The following is an 18,210-nucleotide window of genomic DNA, read 5'->3' on the forward strand; positions in this document are numbered from 1 at the left end:
ACTAGGAAGACCTGAATGTACCGGCCACCCGGTAGACCCGGATAGTGACGGGAAGATAGGCTGCTGAAATATGCCTTGCTTGTGGTTTGGGGTATGCTTGATCTGATGCCACCCAAACTAACAATAAACTGTTAGTATCATAAACAGGTAGGATACAGGATTTGGAATTACATTACATTTCCTGTAAAAATACGCATATGTATGTCCTTCGCAACTCTGATGGTTTGCCAGAAAATAGTACTTCACCGTGTTGAGCATTTCAAGCGTGCAGCCCAGGGTGTCTGTACGTCAAACCCAGTACAGCTGGGTAAACAGGGGTGGTATTCATTAGTGGTGCAAGTCTAGCAGTCGTTATACTTTTTAACACTGAGAATGTTTGTGGGCGGAAAGCGAGGTCAATGAAAACAATGTGGACCAAGAAAGGAAATGTTAATTTGAGACCTTTGAATGTTGATATATCCGAAAGAATGTCCACTGATCAGTTTAAATCAATCACTCTCTGGACAGTTATTCTCGTAATGCCAGTAGAACTATTCCTTGTGTGTTTATTAAAAATAATGGGTGTCATTCTTACGTTGCCTGATCTGTTAGAAGTACAGGTTCTGGAAAATGTAATATTCCCTGGTTACGACCTTGGACTCTAATTGATGTAGAGGTGGAAGCGCGAGATAAAATTTGATGGAGAGTGTGATCAGGGATTGGAATCTTCACTATAGTTGCCGGCAGTGCACAACTGTAAGTCTGACTTCAACACGGGTGGAACCACGGAAATGCAGTATAAAGTGGTAATCAGAAAGTTTTGAAATATCCGAAGGAATGTACACTAATTAGTTTAAATCAACCAATCTTTAGAGAATTACTCTCGTAATTCTAGTAGAATTGTCCCTTGTGTATTTGTAGGCTAGAAAATGGGTGTCATTACTCTTGCAGCGTCTCTCTATCTTACGTCGTCCCAAAACCTTGAAGCGCGTCTCATCGATTTATAAATGTCACATCGACGAGAGTAATGTCTCTGTGAAAAAGCGAAGATCGCTTGCTTTGAAATGGATTCCATTATTCTTCCAAATAATAGAGTTGGTAGGATAGAGAGCCATGTAATTATGCCATGCAGCGAGATTTTCTCCACGTAACAAACAACAGTGTGTGCCTGATTCCACTTTGAATATCCATTTATTTAATCTACGATATAAAAATTAAATAGTTCATGACGACAGAGTTCACCCAACAGAGATATGGTTTACTCTTAGCTGATAAAACGGAACGTTGAAATTGACGTGCAGGCAATACAAACGGCATCAACTGGTAGCTATAGCTATATAATTCATTCATTCTTTCATTCACGCATTAATTCATTGATATAGCCATCTATGGGCCACGATTACACAAAATACCTGTCCTTCCGTCACGCAGACTAATACCCTTCTCTTTCTGCCCTCGCCAAATGTCCTCAAGTCTTTGCATTCTCCCTTCTCGCTCTTTCGCCGAGATGTTCCAAGTATGGCCAGTTCCTTTTCGGGTGAATCCATCATGCCCGAAAACCTTTACCTTGATGTTGTTCTGTCCTGTATAGCTTCCTCCTTTACACCTACTTTTTCTAGGTCCTTAGGCACCTATATAAGCCATCCCGTTTGTGTTATCCATTTTTATTGCAGAGTGAGTATTCTAATGACCTATCTCTGTTGATTCATCCACTTAACGTGTTCATAAAAGGCCAGTCTCCGTTTCCGCATCATCGTTTTAATTTTTCGAAGGTTTGATAGAGTTTCTGGTTCGATATCAACTGGAAAGTATGATGTTCCTTTTGCGAATATTTTGGACCCAAGATTTTTGGAAGGAAGCTTCTTTCACTTTTTTCACACCAAGTTTTTTTACAATCTGCTTTACGTCGCACCGAACAGATATATCTTATGGTGACGGTGGGACAGGAAATGGCTAGGCGTGAGTAAGATCAATCGTACCTTAGTTAACATACTGTCCCAGTATCTGATTGGTGTGAAAATGGGAAACAACGGAAAACTATCTTCAGGGATGCCGACAACCCACTATCTCCGGAATGCAAGTCATGTGACCCAAATCGCAGTCATTTTCTTGGTAGTAATGTTTTAATTTGGTTTAAATGGAGATGGTCTTGGGCCTTTAGGTGTCATGGTATAGTCTGAAGCCCCATTTCCCCACTACGCACCTTCTCTTTAATACCTCCCTTTAATTTCCATTGGAAATGAATATTTCTCACAGCTACTTAAATTGATGATTATGTTGCAGTTCTATTCGTGTCATCTGCTTTGTCTGAGTCTATGAACGCTGCTTTTTCAATGGAAATTCTTAATCCAGTTTTGGCAGCAATAATTTGTAGTTCTTCCAGTTGCTTCTTGGCTGTGTGAGGACTGTCTGTTATCAGCACGATGACTTCTGCGAAGGCTAGACAGTCCATCATCGACCTAGCTTCACCCCATTTTTAATTTCATTCTCAGTCATTCTCGATCTCCATTCCTTGATAACTTTTCTAGGATGCAATTAAAGAGGAGTAGAGAGAGGCTCTTTATCCTAAGCCTGTTCTTAAAAAAATACAAATGAATTAGAGAGTTCACCCATAAATCACCCATACTGAGTATGTGAAGGTTTGCATATCTATAAAAAAAGGATTTTTCATCAGTTCAAAACTAGAGGAAAACGTTCGAGCATTCCATGATCTACGGAATCATACGCCTTCTTAAAATTTACAAAAGTTAAGATTGTCCTTTTCTGGCTTCTCATTTACCTTAATCTTATTCGTGGTTTTAGAATTCTTATTTTTCTATCCTCACGAACGCCCTTTCTTGAACCCTGCCAGATATTCACTTATCTGTTTGACTACGTTGCAAGACTTTTGTGTACATGTTGAGAGGAAGGGAAGAAGGTAGAATCTCTGTCGTTGCTGACGTTGGATCGGTCTTTTTTTTTATGCGAAAGGTGTTCCCAAGACTTTAGCCGCGAGGTTCCCTTGTTTCACGAAGGCTTCGAAGATTTTTCCTGCTAGAACACCACTTATTCCGTACCTTGGATTGTTTCTACAGGGCTAGTTCACAATCGTCATTCCACAATGGGTGTTTCTTCTTTGTGGCAAGCTTCTTTCCAGCTGCTTCTTGAATCCTTCTGATCATTTTGTCCCAGTTCGAAGACTTCAAGACCTCGAGTAATCTCCTGGTTTATTTTCACTTCGTCAGTTCGGTATCTCTTAATTTTGGGTGGATGTTTCTTGATGGACATTGGAATAAACTATCTTCACTCTAATCAGATAGTGGTTAGAATAAATATTAGCTCCTTTCTTTGTACTTTAACATTCAAGATTTCCAACGGGCTTGATGTGACTATAAAATTATTATTATCTCAAAAGATAACGGAACCTTATGGTGGAGATAATATCATTAACACCAGCCGACATCAGTAGCGTAGCCCGTTATAAATAAATAAATAAATAAATAAATAAATAAATAAATAAATAAATAAATAAATAAATAAATAAATAAATAAATAAATAAATAATCCCACCTGCGGAAAGAAAATTGTGCCACTGTTTCTCTCATTCAAACACATTTCAGGACCGAACATTGAAAGGCATAGTAGTCTATAATAAAAACGTATGTAGCCTAAGTATGTATGTCCGTACGTTTGCTAATTACTATTTTCTTTAAATTATAAGGTAAAGAGGTTTCACATGTGATTTTGTGTGGGTAGTGGATGAAGTTCACAATATCGGAAGATCTACTTGCATAGCCTCGCTGACTGTTGCCAGCTCGGGATGGTTTATGGGAAAACTTCTCGGCGAAGTTCATTAACTCTGATTGTCTGGAGGGTAAGACTTCAGCCATGGGAAGCATTTCAAATGCAATGACGCGATTCTTGATCCGTGACCTTCGCACAGAACTTAACAGTTCCAGTTCTCCCTAGATGTCACGAGTAATTGATGCTGCGTGGGGAAGGGAACATGCGTTAGTAGTGGAGCAATTAGAGTGCCTTCACTTGGTCAACGGAATGCTTTTGATCAAGAAACAAGGATTATAATTAATCACATGATTCTCACTGTTCTGTTTGGAAGTACATCCAATCCATTAACGTCGAAATTATCCTTGTCGTAAGATCATCTTGTAGTTTTCACTCTGAAGACTCCTCTGTTGGCATACAATATCTCCAGACAACACTATCGTTAGCAGCTCAATTTATGGCCACGTATTTTTATGAGGCCATGTCCTCAAAAATCTGTCTTGTGAAAAATATGTTCTTTGCCTTCCTCGAGGTAATTTACTGGTAGGAGCTGATGACCACGGGGTTTGCTTCATATATAAAGACATGACAACAACAACAACAACCACCACCACTATCGTCGGTTAATTCGTTACCATGACGATTAAATAGTATTTCCATGCCAGCAATGCTCGCCATTGATGTACTAAGTAATACAATTCTAAATTGGTGAAAATGTCCATCAGTATAGCTCGTATGGTAAATATTTTTATTTCTTTGGTTATACATGGGGCAACTGAAACTTAAGAAAAGAAGAACAGAAAGATGCCACCCCAAAATGGAATCTGAGTAAATTAAAGAAAGACAGCGAGGCTATCAAAATGTTCAAAGAAGAAACTAATAACAACATTAATACTGAAGTACTGGCTGGAGGTAGTGCTCAAGAAAAATGGGAAGAAAAAAAAACAATTGTTGCAGCAGAATATTGTTTTGGGAAAGAAGAGAGGAAAATCTTTAATCCATGTTAACTCAGCCATGCTGGAAGTGGTTTTCCGTGGTTTCCCACTTCTCCTCCAAGAAAATGCCGGGATGGTACCTAACTTCAGGCCACGGCCGCTTCCTTCCCTCTTCCTTGTCTATCCCTTCCAATCTTCCCATCCCTCACAAAGGCCCCTGTTCAGCATAGCAGGTGAGGCCACCTGGGCGTGGTACTTTTCATCCTCCGCAGTTTTATCCCCGAACCAATGTCTCACGCTCCAGGACACTGCCCTTGAGGTGGTAGGAGTGGGATCCCTCGCTGAGTCCGAGGGAGAAACCAACCCCGGAGCGTAAACAGATTAAGAAAGAAAGAAAGAAAGAAAGAAAGAAAGAAAGAAAGAAAGATTCAAAAAGGTTAATAAGTAAATATGAACCTATAGAAAGTGAATCAACATACTCGTGCTACCTTGAGAAGTAGGGGTAAAAACGTCGGAGGTTCAACAGGACCTCATTAAAATGCAATATGTAAAATGAACAGAATATACCTGCACCTTATTGACATGCATTGCATAAAATAAATAGTTATAGATATATTTCCAGCACGGAGAAATAAACTAAATCATGGTTTTGCATATATTTGTGAAGATTCGAAAGGTAAAATGTAAAACATGGAGATATGTACAGTAGGGTCTCCTTGAAATGTATTGTATAAAATGTTCTTTCTTTCTTTCTTTCTTTCTTTCTTTCTTTCTTAATCTGTTTACGTTCCAGGGTTTGTTTGCCTGATGTGAAAATGGGAAATCACGGAAAACCATCATCGGGGTTGTCGACAGTGGGGTTAGAACTTACTTTCTCCTGGATGCGGGTGCACAGCTGCACGCCCCTAACCACACGGCCAACTCACCCGGTTCATTGAATCGCAAGGTAGGCATAAAAATATATATCTTGTAATATTGAGATGTCTGTATGGTCTGTGAAGGTCTAAAGTCAACACACTTTGTTTAAAATGTGAATACGCTATGTTAACGTTTAAAGGTAGTTTATTTTTTTTCTGAATGGACAAACTACTATCCCTCAACCACATAAAAATATAATTAGTGGGACGTAAAACCAAGAACATTCTTCTTCTTCTTATTATTATTTCTACTATCGTCTCCATAGGTTAGACGGGAGAAGTAAGTTAAGACCTACTCTGTTGTGGCTCGCGGTACTCCGCCATCTCGTCTTTCGTACCTTGTCCACAGGCGGTCCATAGATTGAGAGTGGGTCTCGGCCCACAAGTGGCCACGGCTGGTCCGTGGTCCAACAGCTCTGCACTCTAACCGGCCAACCGAGCAGAGGAGGGGTGGCCACTGCTCTACCGTGGCTCTACGCCTCTGCATTCGGGAGACGGGTCAGGGCTGGACTTCGTGGCTGGCCCCAACCGTCAGTTGTCCTGAGAATGGTTTTCCGTGGTTTTCCATTCTCCTGCACTAAGGCGAATGCCGGGACAGTTCCTAGTACAGGCCGCGGCCGCCAACCCCGTCACCTTCTCCGAGCATCTCCTTCACCGCAACAAATCTCCCGGCCTGAGAGACGGTATCACCGTCTAAGAGGCCCGCCTCCCCTTTCAGGGGAGGCATGAAAACATTTCAGTAGTATTAGTAGTAGTCCATAGGCTCTCTTACGCCCATCTTGGAGCGTCTTTAATTTAAGATACTGAGGCACCGGACATTCTCACAAAATTCTCGAATAGTTTCACAATTCTTCCACACAGCAAGTTATGTTTTTGATAAATTAATATTATTACCGATATCGAAATAACTCGCATAGACAAAACGAACGCGGTACGTGCTATGACGTAGCTTTACCGGGTTATACGAATTTATGTGCTCCAAGTTCCAATTTCACTACAAAATGGTGGATGCTCGTCCCACTCACTATTGCGCCATCTGTCCTTCAAGACCCTTTGAACCTGCCTCTTATCAGGTTAAATTTATTTTTAACTAGTTGTCGTAGTTTTAAAATTATTGAAGGAAGTCTGGTTTACAGTTTTTCGGACATACGGACATTTACCGAGAGACCCAGTACTTGAACAGAACAATAGGCGTATTTTATGTCAGAAACGAAGTTTGAGACAAAATTTTGAAGTGTACAGACAGTTTAATAATTCTATTTTTATAGATAACGACCATACGTATACAATTCCGACTTTACTCGTCTGTAACAAGGGAAAAACGTTATTGTCAATAGAGAGAGACTGATAGCGCTTACCACGTGTGCATATATCTCGAATCAATTAACTAGTTGCCATGGTGAAGGACAGCGTTCCTGCTACACGTGCTCTATCGAAACAATGTGAAACACGGCCTTCACAAAGTATACGTACCGTATGCAATTACTCGTCCCTAATAAGGACAGAACCAACGTTTAATTAACAGTAGAGAGAGACCGTCAACACACACACATTCCTGAAATCAATTCGATAGCTGCGGTGGTAAAAGAGAGTGTTCCTTCGATACGTGTTCTATTAATAAAGTGGCAATGCATTGTTACACCAGTACACGGCAAGGTCCCGTGCAATAACTTGTTACATGATACACAGTTCTAAAAAAATTAGGCGACCATGTTTTGTAACGTCTGGTATGTGAACGTTAATTTGGTAGATGGGGTTCCAATGGTCGTACAGCATAGCCTACCTTGAGACCTTAGCTACTCAGTGTATATCAAATCGAAGTTATACTCCATCTGTAGGCGTAGCCATGCATTAAACTGTCAGGTGACCCCTCAAATCAAAGTGAATAGCGGTGCGTCCGCGTGTCGTTGAGAGGTAAGCTTTGGGAAGGCATTCTTTCTGATTATATTAGACATGTTTGTGAAATTAATAACTGGTTCGATAGAAGGCAATTCGGTTTTAGGAAAGGTTATTCCACTGAAGCTCAACTTGTAGGATTCCAGCAAGATATAGCAGATATCTTGGATTCAGGAGGTAAAATGGACTGTATCGCGATTGACATGTCTAAAGCATTTGATAGGGTGGATCATGGGAGACTACTGGCAAAAATGAGTGCAATTGGACTAGACAAAAGAGTGACTGAATGGGTTGCTATATTTCTAGAAAATAGATCTCAGAGAGTTAGAGTAGGTGAAGCTTTGTCTGACCCTGTAATAGTTGAGAGGGGAGTTCCTCAGGGCAGTGTTATCGGACCTTTATGTTTTCTTATATATATAAATGATATGAGTAAAGGAGTGGAATCGGAGGTAAGGCTTTTTGCGGATGATGTTATTCTCTATAGAGTGATAAATAAGTTACAAGATTGTCAGCAACTGCAACGTGACCTCGAAAATATTGTGAGATGGACAGCAGGCAATGGTATGTTGATAAACGGGGCTAAAAGTCAGGTTGTGAGTTTCACAAATAGGAAAAGTCCTCTCAGTTTTAATTACTGCGTTGATGGGGTGAAAGTTCCTTTTGGGGATCATTGTAAGTATCTAGGTGTTAATATAAGGAAAGATCTTCACTGGGGTAATCACATAAATGGGATTGTAAATAAAGGGTACCGATCTCTGCACATGGTTATGAGGGTGTTTAGGGGTTGTAGTAAGGATGTAAAGGAGAGTGCATATAAGTCTCTGGTAAGACCCCAATTAGAGTATGGTTCCAGTGTATGGGACCCTCACCAGGATTACCTGATTCAAGAACTGGAAAAAATCCAAAGAAAAGCAGCTCGATTTGTTCTGGGTGATTTCCGACAAAAGAGTAGCGTTACAAAAATGTTGCAATGTTTGGGTTGGGAAGAATTGAGAGAAAGAAGAAGAGCTGCTCGACTAAGTGGTATGTTCCGAGCTGTCAGCGGAGAGATGGCGTGGAATGACATTAGTAGACGAATAGGTTTGAATGGCGTCTATAAAAGTAGGAAAGATCACAATATGAAGATAAAGTTGGAATTCAAGAGGACAAACTGGGGCAAATATTCATTTATAGGAAGGGGAGTTAGGGATTGGAATAACTTACCAAGGGAGATGTTCAATAAATTTCCAATTTCTTTGAAATCATTTCGGATAAGGCTAGGAAAGCAACAGATAGGGAATCTGCCACCTGGGCGACTGCCCTAAATGCAGATCAGTATTGATTGATTGATTTTGTACACAGACTACTGCGGTCATTTGAGCACGTTGTACGTAAACCAGCACATCCTATGAGACAGCTTAACGAGGTTCAAGTTCCAAGGGCCGTCACTTTGATCCAGGAAGGATGGACTTTTCGTCGTATTGCTGTGGATCTGATTGTATCACCGTCAGTGATTCAACGCTTGTAGAATCGCTACATTGAGACAGGCCAGTTCACAAGGAGGGTTGGACAAGGTCGTGGACGCATGACAACCCCACAGGATGACCGATATCTAACCATCTGTGCGTTGCGGCGTCGTTCAGCAACTGCCAGAGAACTACAGCAAGACCTCAGGAGGATCACTGGAGTCACGGTGTCTGACCAGACAGTAAGGAACAGGTTGAGAGAAGTGTCCTTACGACCCAGACGTCCTGTTCGAGTGGCCGTTTAACGCAGCACCATCGCGTAGCTCGCCTTCTGTTTGCCCGTACCCACGTCAACTGGCAACTTGGCCAATGGAGACCTGTGTTGTTCACAGACTAGTCCAGTTTTCCCGTCTTACAGCGTGATTGACGTCAACGTGTATGCAGATGCCGTGGTGAACAGTACTTGCCATATGTTTTCCAGGAAGGCGACGGATTCGGACAAGATTCTGTGATGATGTGGGGTGGCATCAGTATTGCCGTACAGATCTTGTCGTCGTCCGTGGTAATCTTACCGCTGCGGGGTACATCAAGCAGATACTGCTACAGCATGTGTTGGTTGCTGCATACGGTGTTGGCCCTGAATTCGTACTCATGCACGACAATGCCAGGCCTCATGTAGCGCGCACCACCAGAGCTGTCTTTCGAGAACTGGACATTCAAGAGATGGAATGGCCAGCAGTGAGTCACGACTTTAATCCCATGGAGCATGTGTGGGATAGGCTTGACTCTCCAAGACCTCGAACGGGCTCTCATTGAAGAATGGGACCTGATACCGCAACGTAACCTCCGTCGACTTATACGGAGCATGCCACGTAGGTGCCAAGCTGTGATAAATGCTCGTGGAGGACATACACCATCCCATTAGACATCTTAACGAAGTTCAAGTCGCAAGAGCCGTCACTTTGATCCAGGAAGGATGGACTTTTCGTCGTGTTGCTGTGGATCTCATGTCTCTCCGTCAGATATTCAACGCCTGTGGAATTGCTACATTGAGACAGGTCAGTTCACAAGGTGGGTTGGACAAGTTCTTGGACGCATGACAACGCCCACAAGGAGCCTTTACAACGAACAACAAAGACAAAGCTCTCCAACTGTGATAAAAAGCCACCCTGGAGGACTGTTATCACATTGTTTTTGCCCATATTTTGACATTTCCGTTTGTGTTCTGAAAATGAACGTGAATCGATCGATGTTCTTTTGTACACTTCAACTGTAAAGAATAAAGGTTTAGTTGGTAATATACCTGGGTGTGAGGTATTGTTTTGTGGAGCACGACATACGTTCAAAAACATGTTCCCCTATCTTTTTAACTGTGTATTTGCTAGTAAAGCTTACTTCATGAGTAAATATGAGTAACAGTCAATAAAAGGAAAGTTAGTCTTTTCAGCATGAATTGTTAACAGCTGAAAAATGACTATATCCAACGATGCTAGCTAGCCTAGTATTTCATGTAACAATAAATAATTTTATTCAAAAGGAAAAGGGAAGCCATTTTTTCACTGTCTACTGATGTAACATACAAAATTACAGGAAATCCCTTCAGACTTCACACATAATAGACAACGAATACAACCCCTCGAACACGCACAAATTAGCAGGACTGATTACAGTACAATGATACATAGAGCAATATCCATACCAATGAGCACAACAGATTTCAAAAACGAAATACAGCAAAAGAAAACAGCCATCCGCCTGACACAGTAAATCGATTATTAAGGAAAGAAAAAAAACCCACCAGAAAACCACACCCGAAACAACACATACACAGTCCTGAATCATGTGAATAAGAATCACGTAAGACAGGTAATATTTTCAAAATACGAAGGCCACAAGCAGCCATTAGAACGAACAACAAAGACACATCAGCAAATGCAACCTATAGAAAAGACCTTTCCTCCAAATCAGGACTTTATGAATCAAATGTCAAGAATCAAACTGCAATGCAACATGTATAAGCTAAGCAAAATGAACACCAGATAAAAATAACACAAAAATGCTGGTAGATAGAATCGGTATTCAGCTTTCGGAAACACGCATGTGACAGCTCCTACCATTTCACAAACATCAACTCACATATTAAAGTTTTATACATCGAAAATAAATAATATCATTAAACATAAAGAAGACAGCGAGCGAAGTGGCCGCGAGTCTTAACGCGTATGGCTATGGAGCCAAGCTGCGTATTCGGGAGACGCGTGGGTTCAAATCCCACCGTCGGCTGTCTTGAGAATGGTTTTCTGTGGTTTCCCATTTTCACTTCCAGGAAAATACTCGGACAGTTCCGAGATAAAGAAAGAAATAGCTCTATTGAAAATACCAACCACAAAACCCTGTAGGTGTGCTTCCTTTTGGAAGAGGAAGGATGAACTTGAAAATGAATTGGGGTATTGATTGCCTCTTATAACCAACAGGGAAAATACAAGGTGCAATAAAATCCTCTTCCAAAGACTAAATACGCCGCCTTGAAGCAGCAGAAATATGGGTATGGCGCAAAATGACAAGCACGATCTGAACTTAAAAAAAATCAAATCGAGAATAATTATTAACGGAAGTAAAGGAGTAAGAATATTGTTAAAAGGAATAGAAGGTAGGAGATTTAATATTTTGGGGCATATGATTAGAAGCAACAGCTTCTTCTTCTTCTTTTTCTTCTTCTTCTTCATCATCATCATCATCATCTGTTTACCCTCCAGGGTCGGTTTTCCCTTGGACTCAGCGAGGGATCCCACCTCTACCGCCTCAAGGGCAGTGTTCTGGAGCTTCAGACTCTGGGTTGGGGGATACAACTGGGGAGGATGACCAGTACATCGCCCAGGGGGCCTCACCTGCTATGCTGAACAGGGGCCTTGCGGGGGGATGGAAAGATTGGAAGAGATAGACAAGGAAAATGGGAGGAAGCGGCCGTGACCTTAAGTTAGGTACCATCCCGGCATTTGCATGGAGAAGTGGGAAACCACGGAAAAACCACATCCAGGATGTCTGAGGTGGGAATCGAACCCACCTCTACTCAGTTGACCTCTCGAGGCTGAGTGGACTCCGTTCCAGTCCTCGTACCACTTTTCAAATTTCGTGGCAGAGCCGGGAATCGAACCCTGGTCTCCGGGGGTGGCAGCTAATCACACCAACCACTACACCACAGAGGCGGACAATTCACGAATGATGAATAGCAAGACACAGTATTTCGTGCATCATGCAGAGCCTATTGTTATGTTTTAGAGATTAATACAACAGCTTCACAGGAGCGTCCACCTCCATGGCTAAATGGTTAGCGAGCTGGTCTTTGGTCACAGGGGTCCCAGATTCGATTCCCGGCAATGTTGGAAATTTTTACTATCATTGGTTAATTTCGCTGGCACGGGGGCTGGTTGTAAGTGCCGTCTTCATCATCATTTCATCCTCTTCACGACGCGCAGGTTGTCTACGGGCATCAACTCGAAGATCTGCACCTGGCGAGCAGAAACATGTCCTCGGACACTCGCGGCACTAAAAGCCATACGTCATTCTATTTCATTTCACCGGAGCATCCTTCCAAATTGCTAGGATAGTTCCCGTTTTTAAACAATAATTCTTTTTAATTTCGTGTGGCTATTTCTAGCCGAGTGTAGCCCTTGTAAGGCAGACCCTCCGATGAGGATGGGAGGCATCTGCCATGTGTAGGTAACTGCGTGTCACTGTGGTGGAGGATAATGTTATGTTGGTGTGTTAGTTGCAGGGATGTTGGGGACATCACAAACACCCAGCCCCCGAGCTATTGGAATTATCCAATGAAGGTTAAAATCCCTGACCCAGCCGGATATCGAACCCGGGACCCTCAGAACCGAAGGCCAGTACGCTGACCATTCAGCCAACGAGTCGGACTAGACAATAATTGAAGATATGAGAAATGGTGCCACGCTAATAACATGTGTTATATAACCTATTAGAATATGATCCATTCCTTTCGATTAACATTTAATGGAATTTAAAACTCATTTTACTCATTCTGGAAGCGCGAAAAAAAAGGTTCGTTTGCCAAGTAATCGTTTTTTTCGTGTGATCGGTATCCGGTTTGGTGTCGACTTTCTTTTATTTGGTTAGTTCATAGTATCAAGCGATACTGCTGGAATGTGAGATTCTCTATTTTTTTCCTATGCCCATTGCACGTAGTTTAACCACGCATTAGCGAAATTAACATTTTCAGTTTCATTCCGATAGAATGTTTTTGTTTCTGATCGCTTCGTTTTGTTGCATGAGGGACAATACTGTTCAAAATACGTCTGCTGTTTTGTTAACCTGTACCGCCGGAACAATATTATCACCTTCTTTATTTCTCTTAATAGTTCACGATGTGACGTACCCACTTTGCCCACAGATGTATGACAAATTTATAACGTGGCGGGTCACTTTAATATTAAAATAAATAAATGATATGTCATTGTTTCTCCAGAAACAGTATCCCAAGGGCGCCAGTCTTCAAGGTTATGGCTTGAAAACAAAAGTAGATAATTAATAATAATAATAATAATAATAATAATAATAATAATAATAAATAAAAATACGTAATGAGACTCAAAAAACTCCCAGGGGTGAGGTGAACGGAACACAAATCATTAAGTACACTAACTTGGAATTTAAGGATCATTAATAATCATTTCATAAAATACAAATTAAAACAGCTATTTATTAAGATGAAAAACGTGACGTAACGGCGTATTAACGAAATCTGAACTTACGGAAGCAAAAGAAAAAGTGAATGAAATTAACTTTAAGAAAATGAACTGTTGCGCGAAGACTTGCAGTAATTTATGCCATAAGCTCACCAAATGTAGACTCTGTTGTCTTGGAGCTGAAGATGGGTGGATCTCTCGTACAGGCTGCCTCATCTGTTGTTGGATTCCAGTCCTACATCCACATTTCCTGTCTTTAACACTTCCTATTGTACTCCTTACATAAAGTCGTAATGAGTCCTAATTTTAAGTGCAAAACCACCATGGGTTATGTTCATGGAGAGAATACACTTGTATTCTTCCGAATTACGGAACAGTAGCATAGCTAAACTCATAATAAAAGCTCTCCTGCCCTATACCAGTCAGAACCGGTCTCCCGTTGACTACCTCTCGTCATTGAGATAACAAGTCCCAATGAGAGTAACTTTTGAGTAGAATATACTCAGATGCGAAGTGAACTAAGTTAAAATCTTCTCCGATGTGTAGACGTAGAATCGTAGTAAGAGTATCTTCCAAGCGTGAGAATCAGAATCAGAATGTCCGAATCTCTGAATGTGAGTCTGAATGTGAGAATCTGACTGAGAAAATGTTAGTCTCCAGCCCTTGTCGGTGGTATATATTGGTTCAAAAGTCTCCTTCCATCAGCCATATCACATGGTCCAGTAAGATTCGAGGTCTCATCCCTTCTCCCTTGTATAGCTGTGCATCCATCACGTTGCTTCATTACGTTCATTCACATAGGCTGAACTTTCCCGCTGAAATAAAGCGTCTCGAAGCTGAGTTTGAAAAGTGGGTGTTAATAATGTATCAACTGTCTTTTCATGAGGTGGAGAGGGTAATATCTCTCGTAACCTCGATGACGTACTTTTCCTGGAACTGGGCTGAAATTAGCCTGCTGACTCTGGTCACCTCACAACGGCTATTGGAAAATTTACTGCAAGTTATAAATATGCGTGGTGTTGAAATACTTTACCCAATAATTTGTTCGTTCAGAATACGTTATATCCGCGATACAAAGAAATGAAATGATGATTGAAATGGATGATAAAAACCCTATAAATATACATATTAATTTAAAATGACCTATCAGTGATTAAATATATACATATTATCAATTAAATATATAGTTCAATAATTAAAAACATTCAGTGATGTCCCAAACATCACAACGATTTGATTTTCTTAAACTTCAGATCGTTCTTGTTAATTTGCACTATACCTATATCTCTGCTGCTTCAAAGCGGCATATTTTTTTTTGGAAGGAAGAATGCTATTGCACCTTTTATTTCCCCTGTTGGTTATAAGAGGCAATCAATAGTTCACTTCATTTTTAAAGCTATTGTTCTTTTTATCTCATCGTTTAACCACGCATCAGTAACACTTGCCCTTCGAACAGAAGCGTGCTTGTCAGAGAGTTCGAATAATGAGTAATATTGAGTCACTCTTTTAGTCCACGCCGTGTAACAGCCATATACCGTCCGAAGGTAAGCTATATACGTCGTTGTTATTCGTCTAAATTGTTCACGCTTCAGCAAGTTAACGTTCTAACCTACAGACGCCTATAGCTCCTGGCTCTAGCAGTAAGTAACGTTTAGGGCAATTAGTGGCAAATGTTATAATTTTCCAACACTGGCTGAATGGTCAGCGTAGTGGCCTCCGCTCCAATTCTCGCTCGGGCGGGGATTGTAGCCAGTTTTTTTATATCTTCAGCTCGGGGTCTGGGTTCATCTTAATACAAATAAAACACGACACAAACGACCAGGACAGAAACACCCAATAGTGAATATATTCCTCCACAGAGGTTTGGCGTCAGGATAGGCATTCGACCATAAAACTGGGATTTATCCAAAAGTAGTGAAAATACGTCTCGACCCACAGAAAACTATCTTTGCTTGCTTCATATGAAAATCACTTTCGGCAACGATAGACATGATATCCTACATCAGCTCCAACACATTTGACTTGACAGTAAAGCTGTGAACATCATCAATAAACTGTAGTGGACCCAAACAAATTCCGTCATAATTGAAGACCACGTTCATGAAGAGATAGCGGGGCAAGAATGAACGATATAAGGTTTATCCTATATCCGATCCTTTCAAAGTTATATACTAAATTTATTTTTATAATTATGCTGATTGTGTTGATTAAGGAATGAAGATCACCGGAAGGTAAATACGCATCATTCGCTATTGAGGAGACACTGTTATACTTGTTGACAATTTATAAGACCATCACTTACTTCTAAGAATTAAGAGTCTGAACTAAAAATAAACGTTCAGTAAACTAAATTCATAGTAAAAACAAGCAGAAAATCACCAATGCTGTTATCCAATGGACGGAAAAGCCATTAGAAAGGTGTCAGAATTCAAGTGCCAAAATGCTGGTTAAGACAGGAATAGGATCCGTATGTAGAAGTCAAAACCAGAATCGGCATCACAGGAACTCCGATTCTTTGACGTGTCGTGTGAAGTGTTTTACGTTAACATATGCTGCTTTATGGTGTCCAAGGATGAAAACTAAAGGCTTTGTCATTGAGCTGACTGCAGACCGTTCACGATTTCACGCGTAGACCATATCACTAAGAAGCCGGGAAATCATTTGAAGTATTAACCTAAAAACGCAGAAAAGCAGTTTATTTCCGAAATCACAAATACAGCCTGAAAGAAATCATCACAGAGGGCAAGACAGAAGGGAAACCATGACGTGGGCGGAAAGTTTCATCCTAGACGCAGAACTTCCGAGATTGGTTCGATATCTACGATACGGCAACTCTGATACGCGAAAATGAGAGTAGGAACGATTACACCATGATGTTCACCAACCTTCATTGAGCTGACAGCACGAGAAGAAGTCCTAATCCCAAGTAACTGAGGAAAAATAAGACTAATTGTTACAGATTTTAGGAGTCTTCAGGCTGCCTGTATTCTCTCCCGCGGGATTTCATATACGACAGGGCCTGATCACATAGTCAATCGTCCGATCATAAGTAGAATTATTCACATTACCACAGTAAAACTACTCAAGAAGGAAAAAGAACTCACCCTGTCTGCAGCTATCTTTTCCAACATAATGGATGTCTGCTCGGTAGCTTGCTTCAAAGCGGGCTGCATTGCTGCTAATTCTACTTGCAGCACTTTGACTTCTTCAGCAGTATTCAGGAGCTTTTCCAATCCTGAAACAGAGTAGTTTATGCATTACAGTAAGTTTGCTATAACGCTGAGGTATCGCATTCTCTCTCTGTTGGTGGGGGAGTAGTACACGTTCATGTTATACCTTGCTTATGGCAAGAGGTGACTAAAAGTGGTAATTTTCGGTGCAAACTGCACTTGAGAACGTGATATGGTAACGATGGGGCCTCTAGCTCAGACTGGCCCTGCTTCTATTGACTTGTGTCAGGTCCTCATTTTTTTCTTTTATACACGATATTCCGTAGTCAGCTTCTGTTCTGTCTCCCTCTTGACGTAGAATATGTCTTTCTTTTCTATCTTGTGCTGCGCCCCGCGTAAAATTTAGAGCGCCACATGACTTTGTAGCTATTAATTATAACTAAATTAGACTGTGTGAGTTGGCCACGCCGTTAGGGTCGCATAGCTGTGAGCATGCATTCGGGAGATAGTGCGTTCTAATCCCGGGACCCCTGTGAGCAAAGGCCAGCATGCTAACCATTTAGCCATGGATCCGGACACGATCATGATGATAATCGTTTAAGGGTTCAAATCCACTAGATTACAGGTCTCTTATAGCCTTGAATACTAGACATATACATATTGTTTTTGTATATGTGTACATAGAGACAATCCACCTGATAACCACCCCTATTAGATATACGGAACGATCGGCCTCCTGATAAGTTGATATGAACTATATTTAACTACTTTTATCTGTTGTTTTCGTTAGATACACATGGGGCTTGAATTATGATTAAAAATTGAAATATACCAAACGAATTGGCCCCGTGGTTTGGATGACATGGCTGTAAGCTTATATTCGGGGGGTGGTGGGTATGAATCCTCCGTCGACAGCCCTGAAGATGCTTTTCCGTGGTTTTCCATTGCTACATGAAGCAAATGCTGGGGCTGATCCATAATTAAAACCTGAACAGATGGAAAGTGATAGTTCCTATATTTGACATGTTATAAGATTAAAGTCTGTTATTTTGAAAATATTTTGCCATTTAAGGCGTACCAGTCACCTGAAGAAAGAGTGTGAGTGTTATCTTCATTTCTCTTATCGTGAAACAGAAGTTTAAATCGTAATTTTTATATTGATGATTTCTTGAATGGACAGTTTTTAGTTATCCTGTATATAATTTTGCATATCCCATTTTTTTCATGGAAACCATAAATCTCAGCTAGGTATAGATCGATACGGAAGAATTAACCGTCACGGAAGTTATACACATTTCACATTCCTTTTTCTTCAAAAGCAGCAAGAACGGAAGTAACAATCAACATAGGATCAGTGCAGAAATTATATATACATTTTGTAGGTATTCATTTCGTAT

The 18,210-nt window shown here is 40.9% G+C and overlaps 1 protein-coding gene across 1 annotated transcript in view; it reads right to left on the reverse strand.

Annotated features, from left to right (window-relative positions):
- Nucleotides 1–18,210, reverse strand: part of LOC136866853 (dynein axonemal heavy chain 1) — a 1,878,455-nt gene that overhangs the window by 744,775 nt on the left and 1,115,470 nt on the right. The window contains exon 18 of the mRNA XM_068226864.1: nucleotides 16,744–16,878. Within this exon, the coding sequence (XP_068082965.1) occupies nucleotides 16,744–16,878 (135 nt within the window). The remainder of the gene's footprint in view (nucleotides 1–16,743; nucleotides 16,879–18,210) is intronic.

Source organism: Anabrus simplex, chromosome 3, assembly GCF_040414725.1.
Source record: "Anabrus simplex isolate iqAnaSimp1 chromosome 3, ASM4041472v1, whole genome shotgun sequence".
Lineage (NCBI taxonomy): Eukaryota > Metazoa > Arthropoda > Insecta > Orthoptera > Tettigoniidae > Anabrus > Anabrus simplex.